At 41.6% G+C, this 27,804-nt stretch overlaps 1 protein-coding gene and 1 long non-coding RNA gene across 4 annotated transcripts in view; one reads left to right on the top strand and one right to left on the bottom strand.

Annotated features, from left to right (window-relative positions):
* Window positions 1-27,336, top strand: part of LOC126355941 (juvenile hormone esterase-like) — a 101,740-nt gene extending 74,404 nt beyond the window's left edge. For 2 of the 3 annotated variants that reach the window (XM_050006524.1, XM_050006525.1), the window contains exons 6-11: window positions 3,620-3,773; window positions 6,983-7,149; window positions 14,779-14,923; window positions 16,286-16,421; window positions 19,857-20,020; window positions 22,041-27,336. In XM_050006524.1, the coding sequence (XP_049862481.1) occupies window positions 3,620-3,773; window positions 6,983-7,149; window positions 14,779-14,923; window positions 16,286-16,421; window positions 19,857-20,020; window positions 22,041-22,102 (828 nt within the window). In that variant the 3' untranslated portion in view covers window positions 22,103-27,336. Of the gene's footprint in view, window positions 1-3,619; window positions 3,774-6,982; window positions 7,150-14,778; window positions 14,924-16,285; window positions 16,422-19,856; window positions 20,120-22,040 lie in introns of those variants that run through there. The other variant, XM_050006526.1, reaches the window with a different exon arrangement.
* LOC126355945 (uncharacterized) overlaps window positions 20,010-27,804 on the bottom strand; it is a 106,641-nt gene continuing 98,846 nt past the window's right edge. The window contains exon 2 of the long non-coding RNA XR_007565556.1: window positions 20,010-21,386. This is a non-coding gene — a long non-coding RNA (uncharacterized LOC126355945). The remainder of the gene's footprint in view (window positions 21,387-27,804) is intronic.

The following is a 27,804-nucleotide window of genomic DNA, read 5'->3' as shown; positions in this document are numbered from 1 at the left end:
CTAGCACTTGTTCATCTAGCGCTGCAGAAGAACCAATGGACACACGAAAAAATTGAAAAATGACACTGAATTAAAAACAGTATCGACCACAAAATATTTATTTCCAGTGGTTACCAGCTTCAGCCGAAAAGTGAGTATCTTAAAACTATGCTACACAATGACGACAAGTGTAGTGGTGACTGGAGTAGGTATCATGAATCCACCTAAGTAAGCTGCTCAAATCAACATTAATGTATCCTCGGCCCCTGCTTCGTTCACTGCCACCACCTGCCATCACGATGTAACATGGTCTGAAGATGGTCACATTTTGACCGAAACCTGTTACCATTGCCAATAAAAATTTTATTGCCGTCAAGGTTGTTTTTAATTAAATTTTAAAATATTTTATAGAGATCGCTGACATTTCCCACAAGCAACATTCTCAAAAATTACTGAAAAGTGAAAATTACTAATGATGCCGATTGCGGATAAGCTAAATACCAAATAAACAATGAAGTGAAAAAGATGGATTTGTTCTTATCAACAGGACAATCATAACTCAAGTAACAGTTGGGGATGATGCTGCAAATATTTGTAAAATCATGTTTCTACTTAGCCAGGGTCTATGATGTGCACCGCACTGAACATACTCCTGACACAGATGTTCCAGGACCGGATTTTTTTGTTTCTGAGTTTGCAGAACTGTAAAGGTACAAATGCTTTTTTTTTTTAAGTTACCTATTACGTGGGCGTCCTTGAAACGACCTTGACTGTGCTTCTGCGCAATCTCACAAGGTGACAGAGATGTGCTTAGGAACACACTGTTTGGGCTCTTGGCGCATTACGGTGGCACAATGGATGTTAACTGTGAGCTAGGTGGCACAATGGATGCTGACTGTAAGCTATGAGTGAACAGCAAGTTCTGCATTAAGCTCAGGAAAATCCCTACTCAAACATGGACAATAATTAAGCAATCACTGTATGTGCAATATCAGAAGAACTTAATAGAATCATGATGTGTAGGGTCTACCATAAGATTTTACTATAAAATGTAGGTAAATGGAAAGTTATGCAATATTCGTCCCTCACACACTAACAGACGAACAAGAAAAGGAAAGGCGAAGAATGTCTGATGAATTACTGGGTAGAGCAAGACGTGATTCCACATTTCTGTCAAACATTATTGCTGGGGATGGAAGCTGATGCTATCAATATGACCCTCACTGGATGTGAGCGTGGGGTTGATCTGCTGTTCTGTTATTCTGTGTAACGGATTAATCTGAGATGTACCCTTTACCCTGTGGCTCCTGCAAGATGCAAATTCCACCCCCACACTACTACAGAAGTCAGACAGAGGCTCCTAACGTTCTAAAGAGAAATGCCTGAAAAACTTTGAGCAATAAATATCTTCTGGAGTCTTCCACTGTAAGGAAATGACACAAAAATTTACAAAGTTTCTTACGTAACTAGTGGGATACTTGGGTACTGGAGTAGTGCCTGTTAGAGTAAGAAAAACATGAAACTAACGAAAATTATAATTTATTTTGCAAAAATTCTGAGAAATCACAATGGCACTTTTAGTTATGAATTGAACAAGTCATATCATGGCTCTCTTCTGAATGTGAAGTTACCTCTCAAGGGTAGGATTCGCTAATGAAATTTCTATACAAAGTTTAAGATGGTAGTTTACTTGGCAGAATCGCTGAGAGGCGCGCCTACTCAACTTGAATAATTATCCGTTAGATTGTTGCTAAGTACGGTCGAGGCTGTCGTGTGTGAAATGCAGTGAAGTGTACTGTTCTGGAGGAAATATGGGGCTCACAATAGCTGCAGCACACAATACTGTAAGCTGCGATGACTGCTGTCTGTGCCTCTCGCTGCTGACAAATAAGATAATTCTCGTTCTATCTGGATTGACCTCCATAAATCAAACCCTCCCTACGCCTTGATGAAGTCAAGGATTCCTTTTCGACCCTAGTCTAACTACTGGCGTGGTACACAGGTCAGATAACCAGTCCACAGCAATGCCACTCAAAAATTAGCTCACAGGCGTTTAACTATAACTCTGTCCGTTCACACTGCACTATACGTGTGTCGGCCAACACAGTGAACAATGCTTAATCGCAAGCACTCAATATAGAGTCGCACTTCGATTCGCTCTCGACAGAGGTGCTCTCCCAGTGAAGTACTGAGGAGAGACTTGTTCTTTGCTCCAAGAGCCACAATGGAACGGCGCCTCTCCACGCCAGACATGAAGGGGTATATCTTTCAGTCTCTTCCGTTACTCATTCAGCTCAAGGCGTCAAAAATATCGTCTGCCAATCAGCATTGCTCTTCTAAAACGGGAGAATGGCGTTTCGTTTAAGGCGACCAATCCGGAAATTTGTAGTATCGGCGTTTGGGGTTTACTGTCTCCCTGTGAAAATCTCTAAAACTGCGTGCTATGTGTAAAGAATGCTTAGGTTAGACGCTCCCACACAATGTAGCGGAATTTGCTTTTAAGTTGAACACGAGGTCGTTCCCCCTTTCACTCAGACACATGCTGACTGCTCCACAGGTGGCCGAGGTTGACTCGTCCTCTGAAGGGTGCGGCCTCCCGGTGTGTGGTCTGCGTCCCTCGAACTAAAAGCAACTGTGACCGCCGTGTCTGGAATGTATGTGAGTGTACGCCTGCCTCGAGTATTTCAGTTCCGGTGTGCACTTGTTATTTGCATATCGTTTACATGAATTCATACAATATTGACTATATCTTATCGAATTTGGGTTCGAATGAAGCGTCTTGATGTGCAGAATATGATTGTGAGGGCGTAATATGTAAGCAATGAAAGTCATGAGACCACGACGTCTTACAGGGTAGCGTCAAAGCTCTGAATGGCGAAGACTTGGATCACCAGTCCGGAAAACAGTCGTACAATAACCTTCGAGAATAAGAAAAATGTTGATCGCATTCTTTGATAGCAAAGGACTAGTTCACCACGAATACGTTCTTCCAGGGCAAACAATCAACCAAACTGTTTCCATCGAAGTTTTGAAAAGTTTCCGACAAGCGATTCAATGTCGCCGCCCTGATTTGTAACATTCTCAGGACTCGTTCTTACTGCAAGACAATGCAAGACCCCATACTGCTTTATGTATTACAGAGTGTCTGGCCAGACATTCTTTTATTGCCATCCCACATTCGCCCGTCCTCTCACCTTGCGACTTTTTCTCGTTTTCGCGACTGAAAAGGCGACTGAAAGGAAAACTTCGTCAAGATATCACAGACATCCAATGGGCTATGACAAGCTTACAAGCATCGCGGTGGAAAATTTCCCTGCTTGTTTCCAAGACCTCAAGAAACGTTGGGAACTTTGTATAGGTAGCCAAAGGAGCTACTTCGATAGGGGATTGGATCATTACCTGGTAAGTGCCATTTTCTGTTTTTAAGTAAACCTGTCCTGGAACTTTTCTGATGAAGGGAGTATACACCTCAAAATTATTTCAGTATCTCACAAACTTAATACCTTAATCTTTACGAGATCACGTGTAACAGCAGGCGGAACAAAATAATTCGACACCGTCTTGCTGCTTGCTCGAAGCGGAGTATTATTCATCAGTATAGCTTAAGTCTCGTAAACTATGCAATACTTTGTTTTTCTAGAAATGGGGCGTACACCCTGCCGTACTGTTTCATCCCGTCGAGGAAGCTGCCACGCCTTCTTCATTTCTTCCCGGACCCTCGTCGCTCCTGAAGCCTGCTGAAGTGGACTGGATGGTTGGCGTGAATGAAAATGAAGGAGGACTTTTTTGTGCAGGTATAGCATTGATTTAGACGGTCAGCTAAAACATTCCGTTCCAGTTCTTTTACATACGTCATACTAATTTGATATGTCCATCGCAAACTCATCTATGAAATCCGGTACATACGTAAGAAGCTTGCATGTTCTTTCTGCCATCATCGCAGCCAGTGTTTTTTAGCATGCACTAGGTAGTAATTCTGGACTCACTCACTCAAGGATAAGGAACAGAAGGGTGTTAGTCGTTAGTGACACGACATCGGAAGGGATGATCGGAGGAGATTCCGAGGTTACTATTTTCGAACATAGTGCGGGAACTACAGTGGCAGTCAGGATTAAATTGCTGGACGTGCTAAAGCTAAGCGAAAAGTGTAAAAGTTTGAATACGAAAAGATCTTCCGTTAGGGTAATATAGTTTCGCAGTAATATTTTTTGTTATTACAGTAATGGTTGACTCAGTCACTATTTTTTTTTACTGTAGCATTATCACCTTTACTGCTGCTTATGCGTAAGCTGTTACTTTCTAGGACGGCCGGTGTGGACGAGCGGTTCTAGGCACTTCAGTCTGGAACCGCTCGACCGCTACGGTCGCAGGTTCGAATCCTGCCTCGGGCATGGATGTGTGTCAAGTCCTTAGGTTAGTTAGGGTTAAGTTGTTCTAAGTTCTAGGGGACTGATGACCGCAGATGTTGAGTCCCATAGTGCTCAGAGCCATTTTTTGTTACTTTCTAGGAAATTGCGTAAATTTGTCTAAGACGGCTTGGAGCGTTTAATTATATAGGGGTAGGTTAGTGCCGCAATTAATGAAGCCGAAATTAGAACGGTAAGTAGTGCGAGGCAAAAAGAACAACGTATGTAGTAGGGCACAGATCAAGCTAGTAAAGTATTTTAAGCTATCCTCTACGTCTTGACATAATATGTCAGCATGGGACGCACACGTTAGCTGTTGAGAACATGACCACTGTAATAGGTAGCTCCGATGCCTCTTAATCCCTTACATTGCCTTGAGATAAAAACTGTTGTCCTCATTACATATGATAAAAGAATAGGAATATAAATGAGTACCAAATACTTTAAAATATAAATCCTGAGTTGTTACAACTGTTTGCACGGGTCGGCGGAAGGAAGTACTAAGCCTTTTAAGCCTTTGTTTCGTAAGGATTGATAATGTCATCTGCTGTGTTTTCGAATGCTCCACGTGCTGGTAATAAATGGTTCCGTATGTACCACTAGAACGTACTGCACGCTATATTAGTTGTTTGTACTTATTACAATTACGTTCGTGTCTTTTCGTTTAACCATGTATGAGTGCGTGCTGAAAAGTAATGCCTCCGAATTTGTTATAAGTAAACTCTTAAACCTTTTTAAATTATCAAACTTCATTAACATTCTACATCATTATTCTTCATGCCGACACGTTTATTTCTCAACAGTCGCAATGACAATGAGAACACACCTTTCTGAAGGAGAGACCAGTTTGTTGATAGCGTCGCTGTTGAATGTTTGACACTGTTCATGGGGCCACAATCTCGCCTCTCCATGCACAGCTCAATTACAATCGAAATGAAGTCCTCGAAGATGTTCTTCAAGTTTTGGAAAGAAATGAAAATTGATTGGAGCCAAATTATGGCTATATGGGAATGATAAATGTCAGAGAACTCAAGGCGCCGGATTGTTCTATTAATCGTAGTGCCCGTTACTGCTCTGGCACTATCATCATTAAGGAGATGATGCTTCATGTGTGGACGAGCTCTTCGAATTCGGCTTTCTATTATCGGAGGAGAAAGCTGTTTCTCACTCACGGATGTAGTTGCGCTACATACCGCCACGTTACGCGCTGCAATTCAGAGTTCTCTAGCGGCAGAGGATTGCAACTTGCTCCAGCGAAGCAGGGAAGTCGACCTAATATTCGCCGAGGCGGTATCCCAGCGTGTTCGATTAGAGGGTTGCCTGCCCTCTGTAATAAAGAAAAAACTGACGGACTGGATCAACGACGAACTTGGACGGTTGTCATGGGATGTCTGCACCCAACAAATGCCACTAACAAAATGAGATTAAGAAAGATACGCATGATATGTAATACCTCAACCGATACTGAGAACAGAATGAAAAGTTCGGACGCTCTCGTAACATGGAGTAGCTCGAAAAACGTTCTTGCGGATTAGCACTTTCTTCCGACAACTCCTTCATTTCTCTTTCCTCAAAAAAATAAATAAATAAATAAATAAATAAATAAATAATGAAAAGCATGGAAACAAATTTAGGAGCAAAAACTACTACACAAGACATTCGTGGTTCACTTTGGCAAAGACGTAAATCCGACGAATGATCAATTAACCTGGCTAATTTCGTGAGGTTTGAGAACAAAGAAATTTCTGTTGACCAACTCTCATTTACTTGAAGAGTATGTTTTCAAAGACTATTACACTGAATGTTTTTCATTATGTTAAACCTGACACTCTAATACACAAATAATTCATAATTTGCTATTATTTCATGGTATTCCACTCACATAAAATGTAATTTCTTGACTTATTACCTAATCCAGAGATCCCTCCCCGTGGGAAGCATGGAGTAGGAGCACGCCGCCCTCCAACACACGTTTATTCTTAGGCACAGTGACGAACAGATTCGTGCTCAAACTGCCGAGACTATACAGTAGAAAAGAATGTAGAATTGAAAATTATGTGTAAGATGAACTTTTAATTGATTCCATTTTAGTCAATAAATAGGACTAAGCGAAAAGGACGCTGGTCTTTTGAATAGTATTCTTTTTTTTAATGCGTGTATTAGCTTCATAGTGGTTGCACCTACTACAAGGAACAATCCAATAAAAACGAGAGAGATGGAAATAAAGTAAGTACACTGTTTATTATTTCAAAACTAATCAAGTGCATTCACTGTGAAACAGGACGGTCAGTTTCTTCATTGAAAAATGTGTGAAGTTGCCTATGGGCCTCGATATGCTTCGAATGAGGAGCGGTAAGCCTGGATACAATAATGGTCCCGTTGACGACCACAAGCTTTTTCCGTTGTAGACACTGACTATCTGGTCTCACAACGGCATTAATGTATTAACATCTAACGGTATTACCTTAGAAATAAACTGTTTACTTACTTTCTTAGCATCTGTCTCATTTTCATTTGACTGCCCTTTGTATAACAGCGTTTATTATTGCTATTTACATCTGTTACTTATTGTTGAGTGACGATGCATTCTCTTTCAGGGTTTTATGCCAACAGTTCAGTGTGGAAAGAGTTCGAAAGTAATTTAAACACTTTGTTACCGATAACGATATTTTATGATACCGCACGAAATGCTGATGTCATTGGAGAAAAGATTCGTGAATTTTATTTTCCATCTGGAAGTCTCTCTCTCAAGGGTATGACTGAAGTGAGTACAAACTTGATATATAGTAGACACTTGGACATTTTTCTTTTCGAATACACTTTCATAATGTAATAGCTCCGTTTCTGCTTAAAAATTAATCACAATAATCCAAATGAAGAAAATACATGTTAATACATAAGTATTTTACTAATATATAAATAATTTGATTAATACACTGCCGGAAGAGAAGTTAGTATACCCTTTTAGAAGTCTCCAATTCACTTAAGATTTGTTGTAGCAAAAGTGCATATGGAGTAAATGCAGTGGGTACATTTACAGATCAATAGCACAAGCGATTCTGGGGTAGCACGTGTCGATGCATGCTGTAACACCCGTATTAAGACGTGGCTCAGCCTCCATGGGCTGCAGTGCAGGAGCCGACTCTGGCATGCAGTCGATTGTACAGATAGCGATTACTGACCTGAGATACGTATGCCAAGCCTGTTCGACATGTTCACGTAGTTCTATGAGAATATCGATCAACAGGTCGCATGAAGACTTCCAGTCCCATCCTATGTTCTACTGGGGACACGTCCGGAGATCGTGTTAGCCAGGGAGGCTGTAGTACGTCTTGCAGAGCACATTGAGTTTCAGGGTCAGTGTGAGGGCGAGCATTATCCTGTTGGAACACCACATCATCTTCCTGTTGCAAGAATAGAAAAAGACTGGGTCTGACAACATTCTGCACATACCGAGCGCTGGTTAGTGTCCCCTAGAGAAACGCCAAATGTTTATCGCACCGCAGACCACAAGGCCTGGCCCTGGGTTCCAGGGTGTCTTAGGTGAAAGCTCTCTGCCAGACAGGGCTCACCTGGTCGGCGTCGTACGCGCAAACGACAATCACTTGCGTTGAGACAGAATATGCTTTCATCGCTGAAGACCACGGCGCGCCATTCCATCCTGCTGTTCGGGCAATAAGTGGTGTAAGTTCACGAACTTCTTGTCGACCGCTGTTTATTTTGATATCGGCCTCTCAATATATATATTCCCTGCTGCCATTTCTTGTTAGCAATGTTAGCTTATTCCCAAGAATAAGCAGCTTTGTCTCAGTTAATACTCGGCAGAAATCAAGCCTGCATTTGGATCGGACTTCCTCAACTCTTGTGCGGAAAGATGTGAAGTATACTGCTGCATCCATTTTCATTAAGCTACCACTCGAATTCAAAAGTCTTAGCGGTAATCCGCTCGCTTTCAAATCTAAACTGAAGAGTTTGCTCATGGATCACTCCTTCGTTTCTTTCTAGGAGTTCCTCGAAATATTAAGCTGATTCCTGTTGTATTGTTGATTGCGATTACTTAAACTTACGGATTGACTACATTCGGCGTCATAAACATTTTATTTTTGTCTGTTATTACTTTTATGTTGTAATTTCATGTACTGACACGTTCCATGACCTTGGAGATTTGCTCCTCAATCTGGTACTATGGAACTTGACGTAAATAAATAAATAAATAAAGTGATCCTCTGGCGGCATCAGTCGAGCAGTGCACATCGATGCCGTGGCGGGAGTGCAAGACAAACTAGAAGTGTCCTCGTCTGTAGTCCCACTGGTAATAACTGGTTGGACTCACAGCCCCTATATTTGTGCTCTGGTAGCTGTATGATCTGCCAATGCTGCTCTTACAATACAGCGATCCTGGCGGGCGTCCAGAACCTCATCTACAGGTGTGAGACCGTTTACGTGAAAAATGATACCAGCATCGCTATGCGCAACTGACGCAGCACGTTCAGCTAGTGTGGCAACCCTCCGAAAGGACCATCTCGCCACTCGGAATGCCACAATTTGATCCCTTTCAAGCTCGCTTGGTTGGCTGTAGGAAGCATGAGTGCATCTCCTTGGCATGGTTGCCTACTTGCTTCACACGTTCGCACCACAGCGCGCCTTCTGGATGTGAGCATTTTGTATCAAAAGGTAGACACTTATGGCTCTCTGATAGCTACGACACTATGCTATCTGTTGGCTAGCGACGTTGAAACCATTATCAGTTCATCTGCTATCCCCCAGGTGGCGTGTGCCGTCACCGGTATACTTTCTTTCTTCCAGGCTGTAGTTCACATATAAGAATTGAATGGAATCGGATTTATTTGCCTGCAGACAACTGTTGTGTTGTGTAAGGTATCGTCATTTGTTACATAATTACACAGTTGATTACAGAAATTATACTAAAGATACATACATAATTCTACAGATGGTTATACAAATGATTACGCAATAGGTTAATATATACAGGTACTATTACATAAACATTGCACAGCTTGTACTGATTCACAATTAGTTACACCGTTTGCACAGACAAATTTTGTAGTAAGTCGTAAGTTACAATTTTCTTAGTTCACAATCACAATTTTGTTAGTTTACAATCGCGTTAGTTTTTCGTTATATAAAAGAGCACCATATTTTTCATTATATAAAAGACTATCATATTTTTCGTTGCATAAAAAACCATTAAATTTTGTTATTATGTATTATGAATTCACTTGTACTGTAGAATGCTTTCTCTTTCAGCCATGTCCCTACCATCATTTTAAATTTATATCCACGCAACTCCCTTGTGTCATGTGATGTAGTGTTAAAAATGTTTTTTTTGTCAGCATGTACAAAATTATTTTGGACTTTACTCAAATGTGTCCAAGGAATGTCTAATAAGTTCCTGTTTCTGGTTTTATATGAGTGCACATCTGATCTGCTTTCATACATGTGGGCATTCTGTTTGACTTGCATAAGTACTTTGAGTATATATAGACTGGGGACTGTAAGTATTCTGCATTCAATAAAGTACTGTCTGTAAGAAGTTAATTTGTTCACATCAAAAATACATCTAATGGCTTTCTTCTGCCAGAGTAAGACGTCTTTTTCCCCAGCAGAGTTTCCCCAAACAAGTATTTCATAATGCAAATGTGTATGGAAAAAGGCACAGTATGCCATAAGCATGCACTCCTTAGTGACACAATCCTTAACTTTCCTAAGGAGATATAAAACACTTGCCAACTTATTGCAAAGCTCTTCTCTGTGGATATTCCAGGATAATATATGCCTAACAATTTTACTAAATGTCTGGGCTGATTTGGTCCATTATTAATATTTCTAAGGCAAACGGGGATGTGTTCAGTTTTATTTCTATTTAATGACAGTTTATTTTCTTGGAACCACTGAGCTGCTTTTTCCATCATTGAGTTGTTCATTTGTTTGATTACATTTGTGTCACTATGTGATGTGACAAAAGGTGTGCCGTCAGCATACAGTGCAGATTTGTATGGTAATGTGCTGGGCACATCATTCGCATACAATATAAGTAAGAAAGGTCCCAGACTCCATATTTCACCTTGAGGAGGTTCGATTTGTTATTTGAGTTTAAAACTACCATTTGGTTTCTGATTGTCAAATATGTTTTCAGCAACAATAATTCTACCTCAGTTATTCCATATTTTTCAAGTTTTTAAATTAAAATGTTGTGTGGGACAGTGTCAAATGCCTTGGTTAAATCTACTAAGGTTGCTTATGTGTGTTCCCTATTTTCGGAACCATGTAATATTGATAGTAAAACTTTCTGAACTGATTTTAGTGTTGACAGCCTACTTCGGAATCCATATTGGGCCCTAGGAGGTTGTAAGGCTCAAGAAATCATGTAATAGGTCTTTCACTAATGTTTCAATAATTTTGGATAATATAGGTACTATTGCAATAGGTCTGTAATTTTGGTGTGAATTTCTGTCTCCTTTTTTGAATATGAGGAAGACAATTGTCATTTTAAGGCAGTCTGGAAGTGCTCCTTCTATCAACAACCTATCGATTAGGTAAGACAGTGGATTGCATACATTGTCTATTATTTTCTTTATGATAAAATTAGATAAACCACGATGTCCTCAGTTCTGGAGTTGCTCAATGATTTGACTACATTTAGTATATCCTTAGGATAGATAGTTCTCCATCTAAATTTTGGCCGGTCTACTGGCAACTCTTTTTCCCACAAATTGGGAAGTCTATCTGCATTTACCTCTAAATCTCTTTCATTTGTTAAAGCTAATTCCCCAGAATTTATGAAACTATTATTTAGTTCATTTGCACTTTGAGTGACAGGTCAATTTTCTGGAATTAGCCCAGTTTCTGCTTCAATTATTTTCCATGCTGCTTTACATTTGTTACTGGCCTGAGAAATATAGCTGTCATTTGCTTTATTATTTGCAGAAATGATAACTTTTCTGTAAAGCTTTTTAAATCTGGAATATGACTGTCTACATTCAATATTTGAGCAAGAATTGTCATAGTAAATTCTTAACAGAATTCTTAAGTTGTTTAAGTAAGGTGTACACCAGTCAGTTACATTACTTTTCTGTTTTCTCCTTGCATTTAGTGTACTTTGTTTAACGATGAGGGGGCAATATTCATTAAAGACAGTGGTGATGGTATCTAAGAAACAATCAAAAGCATCACTTAAAGGCTTATTCTCCATGACAGCATTACACCAATCTTTGTGCGAGGTTTGTTACATTATGGATTTATCAGCCACACTGTCCGGGGCTTTACTGGCTGAGCATGATTTCTCTTGAACGCCATTAATTTCAGGAAAATTCCACGATAGTCAGAGAACATCGGTTTAACAACATTTAAGATTACATCATCTTTGGCAATGTCTGATCTGACATTATCTAGACAGGCATTCTGCCTGGTAGGCTAATAGTTAAAGCAAATGTAACTTTATGATTTGAGGATATCTAGCAGTAATCTGTCTTCAGAAATTTGCCCCATCACATCTACACTTCTGGAAATTGAAATAAGAACACCGTGAATTCATTGTCCCAGGAAGGGGAAACTTTATTGACACATTCCTGGGGTCAGATACATCACATGACCACACTGACAGAACCACAGGCACATAGACACAGGCAACAGAGCATGCACAATGTCGGCACTAGTACAGTGTATATCCACCTTTCACAGCAATGCAGGCTGCTATTCTCCCATGGAGACGATCGTAGAGATGCTGGATGTAGTCCTGTGGAACGGCTTGCCATGCCATTTCCACCTGGCGCCTCAGTTGGACCAGCGTTCGTGCTGGACGTGCAGACCGCGTCAGACGACGCTTCATCCAGTCCCAAACATGCTTAATGGGGGACAGATCCGGAGATCTTGCTGGCCAGGGTAGTTGACTTACACCTTCTAGAGCACGTTGGATGGCACGGGATACATGCGGACGTGCATTGTCCTGTTGGAACAGCAAGTTCCCTTGCCGGTCTAGGAATGGTAGAACGATGGGTTCGATGACGGTTTGGATGTACCGTGCACTATTCAGTGTCCCCTCGACGATCACCAGAGGTGTACGGCCAGTGTAGGAGATCGCTCCCCACACCATGATGCCGGGTGTTGGCCCTGTGTGCCTCGGTCGTATGCAGTCCTGATTGTGGCGCTCACCTGCACGGCGCCAAACACGCATACGACCATCATTGGCACCAACGCAGAAGCGACTCTCATCGCTGAAGACGACACATCTCCATTCGTCCCTCCATCCACGCCTGTCGCGACACCACTGGAGGCGGGCTGCACGATGTTGGGGCGTGAGCGGAAGACGGCCTAACGGTGTGCGGGACCGTAGACCAGCTTCATGGAGACGGTTGCGAATGGTCCCCGCCGATACCCCAGGAGCAACAGTGTCCCTAATTTTCTGGGATGTGGCGGTGCGGTCCCCTACGGCACTGCGTAGGATCCTACAGTCTTTGCGTGCATCCGTGCGTCGCTGCCGTCCGGTTCCAGGTCGACGGGCACGTGCACCTTCCACCGACCACTGGCGACAACATCGATGTACTGTGGAGACCTCACGCCCCACGTGTTGAGCAATTCGGCGGTACGTCCACCCGGCCTCCCGCATGCCCACTATACGCCCTCGCTCAAAGTCCGTCAACTGTACATACGGTTCACGTCCACGCTGTCGCGGCATGCTACCAGTGTTAAAGACTGCGATGGAGCTCCGTATGCCACGGCAAACTGGCTGACACTGACGGCGGCGGTGCACAAATGCTGCGCAGCTAGCGCCATTCGACGGCCAACACCGCGGTTCCTGGTGTGTCCGCTGTGCCGTGCGTGTGATCATTGCTTGTACAACCCTCTCGCAGTGTCCGGAGCAAGTATGGTGGGTCTGACACACCGGTGTCAATGTGTTCTTTTTTCCATTTCCAGGAGTGTATATTAATCTTACCAAATATTAAATTTTTATTAATCTTATATCTAAGTAAGTACATTAAGAGATTGTCTTCATGGTGGACAATAACTTTGACACCAGTTTTGGGAACACAGTACATAGATACTACAACAATCTTGCTTTCGGTGAAGTGAACGGCAGGAATTTCATTCTCTCCTCCATGCACTAAATCCTTAAGGGGAGGTTTACTGTCTTTGGCCCGAAAAAGTATGTTGAGAATTCTTTTCTTGGGAATTGTTATAGATATCAATGTCACATTTTCTCAAAATGTTCATTGATATTTCCGCTACAAACTGGAATTTTTTTTTACTTGAAATGTCGAAGAGCAAAGGCGGAAGTGCCGTCGGAAGGAAACAAAATTTCAGCGTAGACCTCCACGCGTGGTATGTCACAGGTCAGCCGGCTCGTCTAAAAACAAAAGTGAGATGACGTTACAAAATGGAGGCCATTTGAAAAAATATGATTTTTCCTTCGATTTTTCTATTTCATCGGCCAAGTAAAAATATTTATAGTTGATGGATCGGAATAAAAGTGGTAAAACTCCTAGGCAATTTAGTTAGCTTCGTCGGAAACAAAGAATCATGCCAATCGGTTCAGTAGATTTGAAGTTACCATACCGCGCGATAAAAAAAAGTCATTTAGAGAAAAGCGTGTTTGAAGTTTTGACTACATATAAATGCAATATTATGCAACGTACCTTCAATCTGCTATTCCAAGTCCATAAACTAGTCCTTTCTCTTCCTCATAGAGGGCGTTCTGCTCGATCTGGGCCATGCTGCGCTGCTCCAGAGCCGCTCGTACGGCCGGTGACAAGCGGTTTTCGGCCACTTGTATCCGGTGGTCGTCCGAATGCTTGGCGAACTGCGTCGAATAGAGTCCCAGGGTGGCATCCATTGTTGTCATGGTCTTCAGAATTGCTGAATACCCTTCTGTGAAGCTGCTCACTGCCAGGAACGTCGTAATCTCCACAGTCTTCGCACCAGAATACTTGGGGGCTAACTTCCAAACACACGCGTTCAGACTTTCATTTGAGTTTTGTGTGTTTCCTCCCAAGCACCGGTATAATAACTGCCGATTTAAGGCAGGTGCGTTTTTTGTTCAACCGCGAATAACAAACACTTCCTTTCCATATTCGGAAAAACCGTTTCAGCGGTGGATTCTAAACACTTTCATGGATCCAAAAATGCAATGTAAAAAAATCGATTTTTTTTTTCAACCAAAAGACAGTAAACCTCCACTTAAGATCTATAATCTTAACTTTATGTTAGAGGTCACTTATCATTAATACTGGCACTCCTCCGTTTTCCATAACTGATCTAAGCTACAAGGGATTTGTAATAAGTAGTTTCTACATGTACTACTATTCAGAACATTTTATAAATAGTCATTTATTCAATTGCACACAATTTGTTATATGTCTTTTGACTTTTTCAACAGCTGTACTCAGATGTCATGTTTATTTGGGGAAGTGACGAGGCAGTCCGACGTTACAGAAACACGGCCTCTGTCTACTATTATTATTTTACCTACAGAGGAAAGTACAGGACAGCAGATCCCTATCGAAAAATTAACTTTGATTTTGGTAAGATAAAACAGTTAGTGCTATGTTGTGTTGTTATACTTATTGTTGAAGTAGAATATTACGTATACGTATTCTCCCTTACGCTTCATTCAATTAAACAGTGTAATAGCGAGTAATGGATTATCGCCATGCTTAAGTTCTCCGATATATTTTGTAAGAGCATAATTTGTATAAGCGATTGGTATGAACACTCAGTCACGTAACTCTCATTTGGTGTCATATGATAAGCGAATCACTACCTATACTCTTCCACCATATTAAATCCCAAGTCCGAGACCTTTGTGGCAGTATTCAACTACACGAACCCCAAGACCACGAAAGCGGACACCAGCGTGAACGTGACTGGGAACGTACTAACAGTATTCCGATACAGTCGGGGGCTGTTATCTTCGAGACCTCTCATAGCAGCTGACACGTCAGCCCTTCTAGTATATCTAACGCTTTCCGATTCAGTACTTTTCTTTGTATTTCTCAGTAGACGTTCTTCTTAATCTACTCCTGACTAGATATGAACTGGACGACAACTGAAAAACGAAAACTGAACTACTACTTGAACAGCTGAAAAGTGTCAAAATACGACAAAAGCTGACTCCATAAACTCCTAAAACGTGAAAGTGATTCGAAATGATTAACGAAATGGTTCACAATTATTTCATTGAGCGTGAGATACTTCTAGTTAATCAAGGGATTTACGCATTAATGCAGGGAAATACCGACTAACTTTCAAGTGAAAGTGTTAGTGTCCTTTGGTATGGAACAACTGTCCAAAGAGCTTTTGTTACTATATGGAATCCTTGAATTACGTGCAGTTCACGTATTTGTTTCGAAACTTACCAATAACAACAAAAAATAATGAATCGATGACTTGTTAATAATTTAGCAGTAACGATGGACTACAGGAAGTAAAGGTCCAACATTTTGTAACTATGGTTTTACCTATAAATTGACTGGGAAACTTAACACAGTGAAAAATCTCACGAAGGATCAAAAGAAGTTTTTGATTTTTTTATACAAAAATTGAAATTTGCACCAGGACACCAATTCCAGAAACAGATGTACGGTTACAACATTTATATCAAATACTTCATACAAAATAGTAGCAGACAGCTGCAGTAGGGTCATATTTGCCGCACGTGAACAACTCAATAACTTACCTCTTTACAGGACGCAATACAGAGATAGAATTTCCGACGTAACTGAACTACCTCCCCTCTGAACTACTTCCCCTCTGAACGGTTTCATGTATTATGTCTACGTACGTTCAGTTCCATTCATGCTGGTCGCTCGTACAAGTTCCGCTTGCGTGAAAGTGTTTCGCTTCATAGAACTATTGCTGTCAGCTTTTTTAACGTTTTCTTGCAGGCGCTGGACACACAGACGAACTGTTCTACTTATTTCCGAAAAACCCGTTCTACCCAGAAAATTATGAGTTACCAGAAGAAGACAGGAAGATAGTTGATACGTTGACTAAGTTGTGGACCAATTTCGCTAAAACTGGGTAAGTACATCTCTCAATGAATTAAAATATACCATCGATTTATTTGTACTAACTGCCTGTGAGCAAAATGCCAAGAAATTCCGCCTTCTTGAGTAGGTTTAAAAATTTTATTCTGAGGAAGATAAATAGAATAAACACATATGTTAACCTTGCCTTGACAGAAAGTGGTTCAACCTATGTACTGTACTTATTGTTGATCCGTTCAATATACGTGAGAGTTTTGTGCAGCGCGTACTCTTGTTTGTAGGTCTTAATGTACCTGACAGCGGCGCTGTCCGATCTTGAAGTAAAGCAAGCACTGGACAGTTACTGAGTAGCGTCTTCGCTAGCGGAAACCCGCGGACGGTGAAGATACCAAGTTTGCCCACGTGGCCTCCTCTCTCTTGCTAACGACCTGCTTGAAATCACTGCACCTGCAGTGCCTATCCCTATTAACTGGCATTCTGCCACTAAACGGTACACTGGTTGGCTGCATATCTAGCATTGCTGTCGCCAGGTGCACATCTTGCTTACCCAACGACTCGAAATAGTATCGTTTATCGGCTGGTCCTGAATCAACCCCAAGCATTCCTCGGTCCTTTCTTCCTGTTAACAAATTTTCCAAAGACGAAAACGGAAAGTTCTCAAAGCGTAGCACCGATAACTAAAAGTGGATCAGAAGTAACGGTACTTAAACTGCCATCTAGTATACGGGAAGTGGATGCTTATCGGGTTCACCTTTTGTAATCTGTAATTATTAAGTCCTGAAGTCCTCTCTTAATGCCTTGACTCTTGTGACACAACATAAACTCTTCCTGGAAGAGGTCTTGCAGTTCAGGATAACTCAACTGATATTCATCATACTGAGGTGGTAAGTCGATGAACAAGTTATTGCTCATGTGAGATTCTACTACCATTACATTAAGACAGCGCAAAACTAGTCCCCAGTTTAAATTAAATTAGGCATGAAATCACACTATTTCCATGATTTTCTCTCAGCGATAACGACAGTGTATCCCGAGGGCCGCTGCTAGCGGGAACGCACCGTACAGCCTACATCGCACTTTCTCAGAGTGGTCTCTCCTCCAGTTACGGTCAAGACGAATATGAGGAAAGCATACAGCGAGATAATGGTCTGTGCGATGTGGGTAGCCGATGCTACTCTTCGATAGCTCACCTGAATTTGTCCTCGTGCTTGGTAGCAAAAGGCGACCGGATGAATTCCGCAAAGATCAGTGTATACCCATAATGCTACGGTCCAAAGAGTTCCCTATTTGCTCTACGTTTTTAAAGGCAAAAGCCCCCACCCCCAAATATCCCATTTCGCAATCTCTCTGTCCTGTTCCCAGGAGGCCGGGATTTGGTTGAAATGTACACACATGAAAAAAAGTTTTATATCAATTCAGCTCCGAGAGTTCCGGAGCCTGTACGGAAAATTGGAAGAGAGATCAACATAAACATCATTTCCACCCTTTTCATTGCACATGAAAACCACACATTTCACGTTGTACCATCATACAGCGAGACTTTCAGAGGTGGTGGGCCAGGTTGCTGTACAAGCAGTACCTCTAATACCCAGTGGCACATCCTACTGCATTTATGCATGTCTGTATTCGTCGTGGCATACTATCCACAAGTTCATCAAGGCACTGTTCGTCCATACTGTCCCACTCCTCAACGGCGATTCAGCGTAGATCCCTCATGTCTGGAGAACATGCTGGCCACTCCAGTCAAGCAATGTCGTTATTCCGAAGGAAGTCATTCACAAGATGTGCACGATGGGGGCGCGAATTGTCGCCATTGAGGATGAATGCCTCTCCAGTACGCTGCCGACATGGTTGCACTATCGGTTGGAGGACGGCATTCAGGTATCGTACAACTGTTACGGCCCCTTCCATGACCACCAGAGGCGTACTTCAGCCCCACATAATGTCACCCTAAAACAGCAGGGAACATCCACCTTGCTGCATTCGCTGGACAGTGTGACTAAGGCGTTCAGCCTGACCGGCTTCCTCCAAACACATCTCAAACGATTGTTCAGTTGAAGGCATATGTGACACTCATCGGTGAAGAGGACATGATGCCAATCCTGAGTGGTCCATTGGCCCTGTTGTTGGGCCCATTTGTACCGCGCTGCATAGTGTAATGGTTGCAAAGATGGACACCATGGAAGTCGTGAGTGAAGTTGCGCATCTGTAGCCTATTGCGCACAATTAGAGTCGTAACACGTCGTCCTGTGGCTGCACAAAATGCATTATTCAACATGGTGGCGTTGCTGTCGGGGTCCCTCCAAGCTATAATCTGTAGGTAGCGGTCATCAACTGTAGTAGTAACCCTTGGGCGGCCTGAGCGAGGCATGTCATCGACGGCTCTTTCTCTCTGTATCTCCTCCATGTCCGAACAACATTTCTTTGGTTCACTTCCCTTGTTGAGAGCCCTCCCTGGCACAAAGCAAAAATGCGGACAGGATCGTACCGTGGTACAGACCATCTACGCATGGTTGAACTACAGATAACACGAGCCGTGTACCTCCTTCCTGGTGGAATGGCTGGAACTGATCGGCTGTCGGACCTCCTCCGTCTAATAGGCGCTGCTCATGCATGGTTGTTTACATCTTTGGGCAGATTTAGTGGCATCTCTGTACAGTCAAAGGCACTGTGTCTTGATACAATATCCACAGTCAACAACTATCTTCAGGAGTTCTGAGAACCGGGGTGGTGCAAAACTTTTTTGATGTGTGTATAAAGTCTACAATGGTTCAGAACTCAGTATATAACCAACTGGTCAGTACCATATCGTCCACTCTTCGATGACATCCCTGGTTGTAGCCCAGTATATTCATCATGTGGTTCATAAGAGAAGTACATCCTTTTTTAAACTACCCAACATGAAGAGGTAGGAGTTTCCTTCTTATGAATCTTTACCAATTTTTTATGAATGCCTGTTGGGAACGAATTATGCAAACAAAAAAATTGTATGACGAAACAGAACTCAAGTTCATCTGAACACACACAATCAGCGCTACTGCTTTATTAGTTATTATCACATATTATTTATTATTATTTTAGTGCAGTACATTTTTACCTATTAATTTATACTTATTAAGTTATATTCGAAATACAAAAGTTATTTGACGTGCAAGTATTTTGTGTAATTAGAGAGTATTAAAGACATCACTGCCTGCGACGGCTGTGAAAATATTTAGTCTTATCAACCTAATTCCTTGCGAATCACTTTAACCGGTGGAAATACATTCACACCCTTGAGAATTTACTCTATACGGCAACGCCGGCTTGTTCTAAGAGATGATACTTGTATCTTAAAGCCTTCTTCTTATGAGCGTGATCTGTTCTAGACAAGAATACATTTATCATGGTCGAGCATACCGTTTCCACCAATATTATACATAAACCGTCCCATTTTGGTGTTTTTTTAGTGACTTTGTTGGTTTTTCAGGAACCCAACTCCTGATGGTGAGTCTGTAACGTGGCCGAAAGTTGCGTCTGATGATGAACCGGAGTACTTGGAAATCGGTAAAGAGCTGAAAGCAAAGAGGGGTTTCGCCAAGAAGCGTATGGAATTCTGGCGATCTGTGACTCCTTTATGGGATTTTGGAACTGGTAAAGCCTTTAGGGACGAACTTTAGTTGCCAGAAGCTGAAATTTCTTATTGTACTTACTATACAAGATAATAAATTTTATAACTTATTGTTTCATTTATTGTAGCATTAGTTATTTATAATGTGAGTTAACACGCTGTGCACTCAGATATTCTTTTCAAGAGAGTTTGTATCATAACTGCTAAGGGGTTGACTTATTTTCATGACCACATTACACATAACAGTGCCACAAGGTTTTGTTTCTATCACAAAAGGGAAACAAAAATACTTTTCTACACAGTAGACCATCGCTCAGAGACAAAGTTATTACAGTGTTACTAAAGTCATCTTACAGGCTCACGGAGAGAGTCGGTGTAGAGGGGGCCTCTGTGGAGGAAAAAACGAACAAACGTATTAAAGAGTGTGCAACAATTTTCTGCGCTGGTGTGGTGAAAGAGCTATGCTTACAACTGTTATAACATCAGAACATTAGGCCTACCCTGAGTGGTAGGAAAGAGAACTGCATACAGCGAATCTAGTGTGTACCTTAGCAGTGAACATGGTCAACACTTTGATTATTTGATTCAAAATTTAATACTTTCCAGAACCAAAGCAGATTACTATCCTTCTTTCACGCAACTGATAGGAAAATACACATTTTGATACAAATAACGTGTATGTTTCAGTGTTTTCGACATTGCTTTGGTAACCCTTCACGAGGCTTAGCTGCTACACTGCATATGCACATTTCCTATAGTGAGGACTTCAAGATCAAACCAATTTCTACTTCACATAGCTGTAAAATGTCCTCTTTTAATAGTAGTTTGCATGTTTTCAATTTTTTATCCTATTACTACGGGGTTTTATTGAGCGTCACTCTCTGTGTCTCATTAAAATAAAATTTGCCTGTCACTCGTGAAGTAAAATTTGTCTCACCTCTTATCTCACGTTAAGTCCCCGGCTTTTAGGTATTGGTTTTTGAGTTGCTCCTACTTTTAATATGCCCCTTTAGTGCTACTGCTTCTAGCTATTTATTGGTGTGGGCTTTAAGGTTTAGCTACTTTCCATTTAGTTTAGTAGCTAGTTGTTTTTAGTAGGAGTGGCACATGTGTATGTTCTTGTAACTTATGACTGCGCCACGTTATTCGACGTCACCATATGCGTCCCCACTAAATTAAAAACCGCGCGAGGTGGCGCAGTGGTTAGCACACTGGACTCGCATTCGGGAGGACGGCGGTTCAATCCCGTCTCCAGCCATCCTGATTTAGGTTTTCCGTTATTTCCCTAAATCGTTTCAGGCAAATGCCGGGATGGTTCCTTTGAAAGGGAACGGCCAATTTCCTTCCCAATACTTCCCCAACCTGAGCTTTCGCTCCGTCTCTAATGACCTGGTTGTCGACGGGACGTTAAACACTAACCACCACCACTAAATTAAAAATTTGCAAGTCATTCTTGGAAAGGGAAAAAAATTTCAATGTGTTTCACGGTTTACACATAAGCTTTAATTGGCTTGCTTCCAGTTAGGAGTCTTACGAAAGTTCATACTGCCTCTGTTCAGAACGTTCCTTTACCATTAACAATGCACTCATAACACTCTTCATGTATCTTTCTTGTAATGTCTTTTTTGTGCATGTTAATCCCTAATTTAAACTCTGAACGGCCGGGCTAGTTGGTCACGCGTTGTTCTTCCTTCCAACTAATATCAGTTCTTTTGCCTCTTTGGTTTACTAGTTTGCTTCTTCCTTCGCTTGCGCTGCTCCGTGCTCTGTGCTCGCTGGCGGTACACCGCGTCCTAAACTCGTCCATCGCGGTGCTCGGTGTCACAGCACGAAGTGTATGTGTCTTGGTGTTCATTGCCCATTTTTTTACCCAGGCAGTCGTCCGTAGTATTGTCTGGTATCAATCTGGCATTGACTTAGGTTTTATCGCACCTAGCCCCGCCGTTGTTTTCTAAAACGTTATAGTAAATATCTTTTTGTATTGTTATATGTACTACTACGTGTAAAAATCATTATTAGCTTCGGTCTCTTGTTTATTTGCAGTATCACACCTGATGGGCACGCAAGAGCCCGAAACCGGTCGTGGCTTAAGTACTGAAAAATAAAAGAAACCTTACAACTGAAGCACTATTTTCAACCGCTACTATAGTGCTCAGTTGCGGATGTTTCTCCAGCAGGACTATTTCATTTAGTACTGCGGAGTGGAATTTTTTCAGTTCTATAGGATCTAGGTGGCAGCGCTGTTTACCTTCGCAGCTTGTTTATGGTATGAAGGACGTTCACATGTCCAGGGTGTTTGCATAAAAAAGAGGCGTCCAGAGATCGATCGTCACAAGCCTTTACAAATGTATATGACAGAAGAGAGGGATGGAAATTCCCGGCATCTATTATTCAGTCGCATAATCGATTGTTATTGCAAATTTACTTTGAAACCACATTATAATACCATACAGAAAGAATTGAAAGATACAGTTGATCACACGAGAGCAAAATATCGCTACCATCGACAGACAGGATTCGTTGTTCTGCACATGAAGAGGAATTTGTGATAAATTTGCAGATGTAGCGCACATGAAGAAATTGATGACATGAAAAGTGAAGTTCCTGAAGTCCAATGCATTATGCCACTGTCAGTTGCAATAGTTTGCGATGGATTTGAAAGAAGAATATGGAGAATTATTACTGAAAGTACGTTGGTTCAGTGGAGGGAAATGCTGGAAAGACTTTTCAATTTGGAACCCGCTATTGTTGTTTTGCAGGAAAAAGTAGTGCAGGAGGGAAAAATAGAACATCTTGAATGGACTGAGGACCTCACATAATTAAGTGGACTTGGCTACCCACTGCCTCCAGTAAGACACTGAAACGTGAGAAACAACTTATTTCTGACTTGATCGGGATGCATTTAAACAGAAAATTTCGTTGCAGGAAGAATAAATTCTGACAAACATAATCCAGTTCCCCAAGGCACTGGCGTCAAAAAAAAGAGAGGTCTGAAGAATTAATTGTGGTCTTGAAAGGATTACGAGGGTAGTTTTCTAAACGTTTGGAGGATCCTGCCAGCTTCATCTGTTTCCGAGCTGCATTTTCAGTTGCAAGTTCCCTTGTGCAAGTGCAAATGTAACCGATTCATCTACTCAGTAATTCCCGTTTTAAAGACACCATCCTTTCCCGTTAAAAGCGCCTTGGCCGTCTACATTGTTTTCCTCAGGCGGAGGTTTCAGAAGTGTTTCGATTGGCATACGTTTGTGGAAGACGTTATTTTCGATTATGAAACTAAATAAGTCACAATTACATGGCAAACTGAGTGCGGAAATCATGAAATGGTCTTCGGCTGTCCGTTGGCCGACATTTCGTACCAGGTAAAAATTGTGTCTTCAGTGGGCCAAAAATAATTAGATAATACTGAAAATTTGTTTCGCTTGTGATCTGTGTTGTTCAGAAATAAGAAATATAAAACTGCGTCGCCGTTGAAATTCGGCGCATTCACAGTTCCTGCAATCTCCTTCCTTAAGTTCAGACAGCGTGCCGTGGCAGTGGATGCACTGAGTAGACAAGCTGAGCGCTATGACACTTGTGGCAGGGCACGCCCCTGGTCTAAATTATCTAAGCATGAGCAAGTTATGTGCATTTCAATAAAATTATTAGTTGAGATAACAAAGAATACTAATAAACATGATAAAAACGGTTGTATTCTTTTGAATCACTGATATAGGTTATGCATCAGGGTTTATACTGAAGGAAGTGATGATCTGAGGCCTTAGTTTCTACGGATCACACAATGTTCATAGAACTTAACGGGAATGTAGCCGGGTGATGTCGAAATAATTACCGATATTCGACAAGAGCTCACCCTGATATTTTCTAGGCAAAACTGCAGCAAGTAAGCGCTGTTGAAATTAATAACCAACGAGTGAGGAAGAATAAACTCTCTCCCTCCGTTTTTTGACAAGTGAGAGAGCAGAATTCCATGCAGAATTTAAAAAAAAAAATATCCCAACTCCATTTATAAAGTTACTTGCGGATTTATTTTCAACGTCTTCCTTCATAACACCATCCCAATTGCTGGAAGTGCACGCCAGAATCTCCGATGCCAACACAATGTTCTGCAAAGGCCGATTTGCTCAGCTGTTGTCAGCGTGTGTGGACTTATGTTCAGTACACTGGCTCTCCACAGTCCTGACAATCTGACCTATATATGATATGCGGCAACAGCAAGGAATAAGATACACACCCGCCTTACTCAAAACAAGATCTCCTTTACGGAAATTAAGAGAATCCTATTCTGGGATGGTGGTCGAAAAACACACTTCACATCATATTTCCGTAAAATACGACCAATCCTGTCCGAACTGCTCCCTGCGTAATGCAAAAAGGCCGTATACTTTGGTGCCACCTCGGTATTATCATCATTCACTCGGTGCACAGACGGTCGACAGCGCAAAGCACGTATAATCTGTCTCATTATAACCATTCTGACGAAAGGTGACTACGAGATGGGCCAACTCAGCTGACAAACTCTCAGGGTCCGAGATGACATGGTCCTTGTGAACCAAGGTACAGAGTTCCCCTAGCGTGATGGAAATCTACAGATACAAATCAGTGTGAGTAGGCTTCCTACAAAGTACCGTCCACCTTTCTCCTCACTAACCCATCAAGTAAGGGAAGAGAGCTCTTCTTTTCTACCTCCAACCTGAAGAAAATATTCGAGTTGATTGAATTCAGGTGTTCTAAAAAATCATTCAAATTCTCACTGGCATAAGGCCAAAAGCCAGTGTTACGAGAAAAACTAACAGCTTCCTGAGGAAAGTTTCTTGTAGCAGGAGACGATCAAGAGCCTCATTTCTTACGCCGTAGGTTATGTGGCCTCCCTATGGACCACAAGGAGATGGTTCCTCTTCGTCTGATTGCGAGTAACATTGGTGCTTCGAGATACCTTGTAGCAAAACACTTTGCTACTCTGTTAAGCCCAATAGCAGGCCGTTGTGAGCACCACATTAAGAACTCGGCGGATTTCTTACGTCGGTTACGGGGAATGCGTTTGAATGACTCTGATATTCTAATCAATTTTGATGTGGTCTCTCTGTTCCCTAGCACTCCTCTGTCTGATTAATTACGGGTGATTGAGGTAAGGTTTCGTGCTGATTTAACGCACCTATTTCGACATGTGTTGACTTCTACTTAGTTTTCATTCAACAACCAGAACTACGAGCAGACAGGTGGAGTTATGATGGGAAGCCTGTCGGCACCTATTATCGCCAATTTGTTTATGGAAGGTTTCGAGGAACGTGCCTTGGGGTCGGTGGCTTCGAAACCTGCATGTTTTCCAGATATGTATATGATACTTGTGTGGTTGTGCCTCATGGCGTTTTAGAGCAGCTGAATTCAATCCACCTAAATATTCATTTAACGACGGAGGTGAAAAAGCATGGCTGTCTTCCCTTGCTTGATGTGTTGGTGAGGAGGAAGATGGACGATACACTGGGATATGCTGTTCATAGGAAACCTACTAACATCGATTTGTATCTGAAAGCTGACAATTTTCACTACACGTCACAGAAGGGGTGTTTGTACCTGAGAGTTTATGAGCTGAGACGGCCCATATCGAAGTCACCTTTCGTCGGAGTGGTTATAATGAAAGGCATATTAGACGTGCTTTGCGCCTTGCCTCGGAATGGTTATAATGAAAGCCATATTAGACGTGCTGTCGATCATCTGTGCATCGAGTGAACGACGGTAGTACCGACTTGCCACCAGAGTATACGGTATTTTTGCCTTACACAGGGAGCACGTCGAATAGGACTGCTAGTATTTAACGGAAAAATGATGTGAAGTTGTTTTTCGAGCACCATATCAGATTATGAATTTGTATGTCCATCCTCGCGATTGGAGATCTGAGCGACTCCGCCCGTTCACTTATGTAATAAAACGGAACACCTACAGCCATCTTTGAGTGTCAATTATTATATGGCTACTGAAGCATCAAAACTGGTAGCTATATAACAAATGACATCATAAGAACAACAGTAGGTGTACCGTTTTCTTAAATCTCACGCCAGCATCCTTCTAGGATTTCGTAAAGGATATCCTGGTTTGCCAAAGGCGGATGTCTACCGCATTCTCTTGCAGTTGTGGCATGTCATATATTGGTCAGACTATGAGGACTCTGAAGGTCCGGTGTACTACGCATAAGCGACACACACGCTTACAACAGCCGAACAAATCCCCCTTTGCAGAACATTCAGTTGACACGGGACACTCTAGGGAATATCACGACACGGAGATTCTGGCATGCACTTCCAGCTACTGGGATAGTGTTATTATGGAAGCTATTGGTATTAAATTAGCAGATAACCTTAAAAATACAGATGGTGGTTTTTGGTGAGATTTTGCATGGAATCCTTTCTCTCACATGTCAAAAACAGAAGGACAGAGTTCATGCTACCTCACCCTTAGATTATTAATTTCATTATCCATAATTTCTGATGTCGGTCATCTTTGGTTTGTGATGGCACTAGTATTTACAGTGTGTGTGTGTGTGTGTGTGTGTGTGTGTGTGTGTGTGTGTGTGTTATCTTACGGAGTTTCTGAGAAAATCGAGATTTTAAATTCACTTGCACAGAGCTTACTTACAGCAGTTTTCCCTTGAAAATAGTAGGGTGTGCTCGGCGGTTGTCCACACGTGAGCCGGCTGCATTCCTGTAAGTTATATTAACTGATGATTTATTGAGTCAGTTAAAACACACAAGCAATTAAAATGATGCTCCCAGGAGTATGCATTAAAGCACAAAATAATTACGATTAACATAGACAGATGCAGTAAACATTGGGTGACTGTGTTTAAACTGATAGCAGATTCCCCAGATAGCAAATAAAATCCCAGCTGGCTCGCTGATACTCAGTTCCATTCAGCCCAAATTCTTCAAAGTGCGACGAAAATTTTAAGTGTACACCCACCCGCTAGCCAGCCAGAACCTATCACTTCAGAAGTTATAACCCCAGGCTAGCAGTTGTCCAATGTGTACCTTACCTCCGAGACCAGTCCGCACAGAACGACCGCCCGAGGCAGAATGAATGACCTATAGCGACCGTTCGCTCGCCTTTTTAAGACCTCAGTTTAACCACGAAAATTCACAACAAGCACAAAATATTTTAAATGGATCACCAATTGAAATATACGTTATGTACAATTACAACATCATATTAAATGAACCGTCTTTGTCTCTCAGTACCATCAGACCATACACAGTATCTTAGGTCTCATAGTTTATGCACAGTTAGTTAAAACATGAAATGTGAGAACACACGCTCAAGATAAATGACAAAGAAATTGTTGATGAAACATGATAAACAATAATGATAGCCTGCTCAGAATACGTTTCTCATTATGGTCTATTCAATGGTGGTGGCGAAAATTACATTGAAAGTTCGACCTTCAATTGGCGAATGTTTTTATTATTGGCTGAATTAATATCTTCTTAAATAAAGAAGATATTACTATCGTTGCGTAGGGAAAGGTACAAGGGATATAAAGCTGCTTTCATTTTCTGTGCAAGAGTGGTGAGTGCTATGTTCTGACACATTTGCGTAATTAAAGAGATAAATAACATGTTATAATTTAAAAAAAAATGAAATATGTGCATATGATACATGGTTACGTAGGGAAAGGTACAAGGAATATAACACTGTTGCCATTTTCTCTGCAAGTGTTGTGAATACTATGTTGTGATACATTTACATAATTAAAGAGATATGAAACATGTAATAATTCAATAAATAAAATATTCAGTGATTAGTAACTTTCAGTTGA

This window comes from Schistocerca gregaria, chromosome 3 (genome assembly GCF_023897955.1).
Source record: "Schistocerca gregaria isolate iqSchGreg1 chromosome 3, iqSchGreg1.2, whole genome shotgun sequence".
Taxonomy (NCBI): domain Eukaryota; kingdom Metazoa; phylum Arthropoda; class Insecta; order Orthoptera; family Acrididae; genus Schistocerca; species Schistocerca gregaria.
Note: the sequence above shows the minus strand (reverse complement) of the source record. Positions and strands in the feature narration are given on the sequence as shown.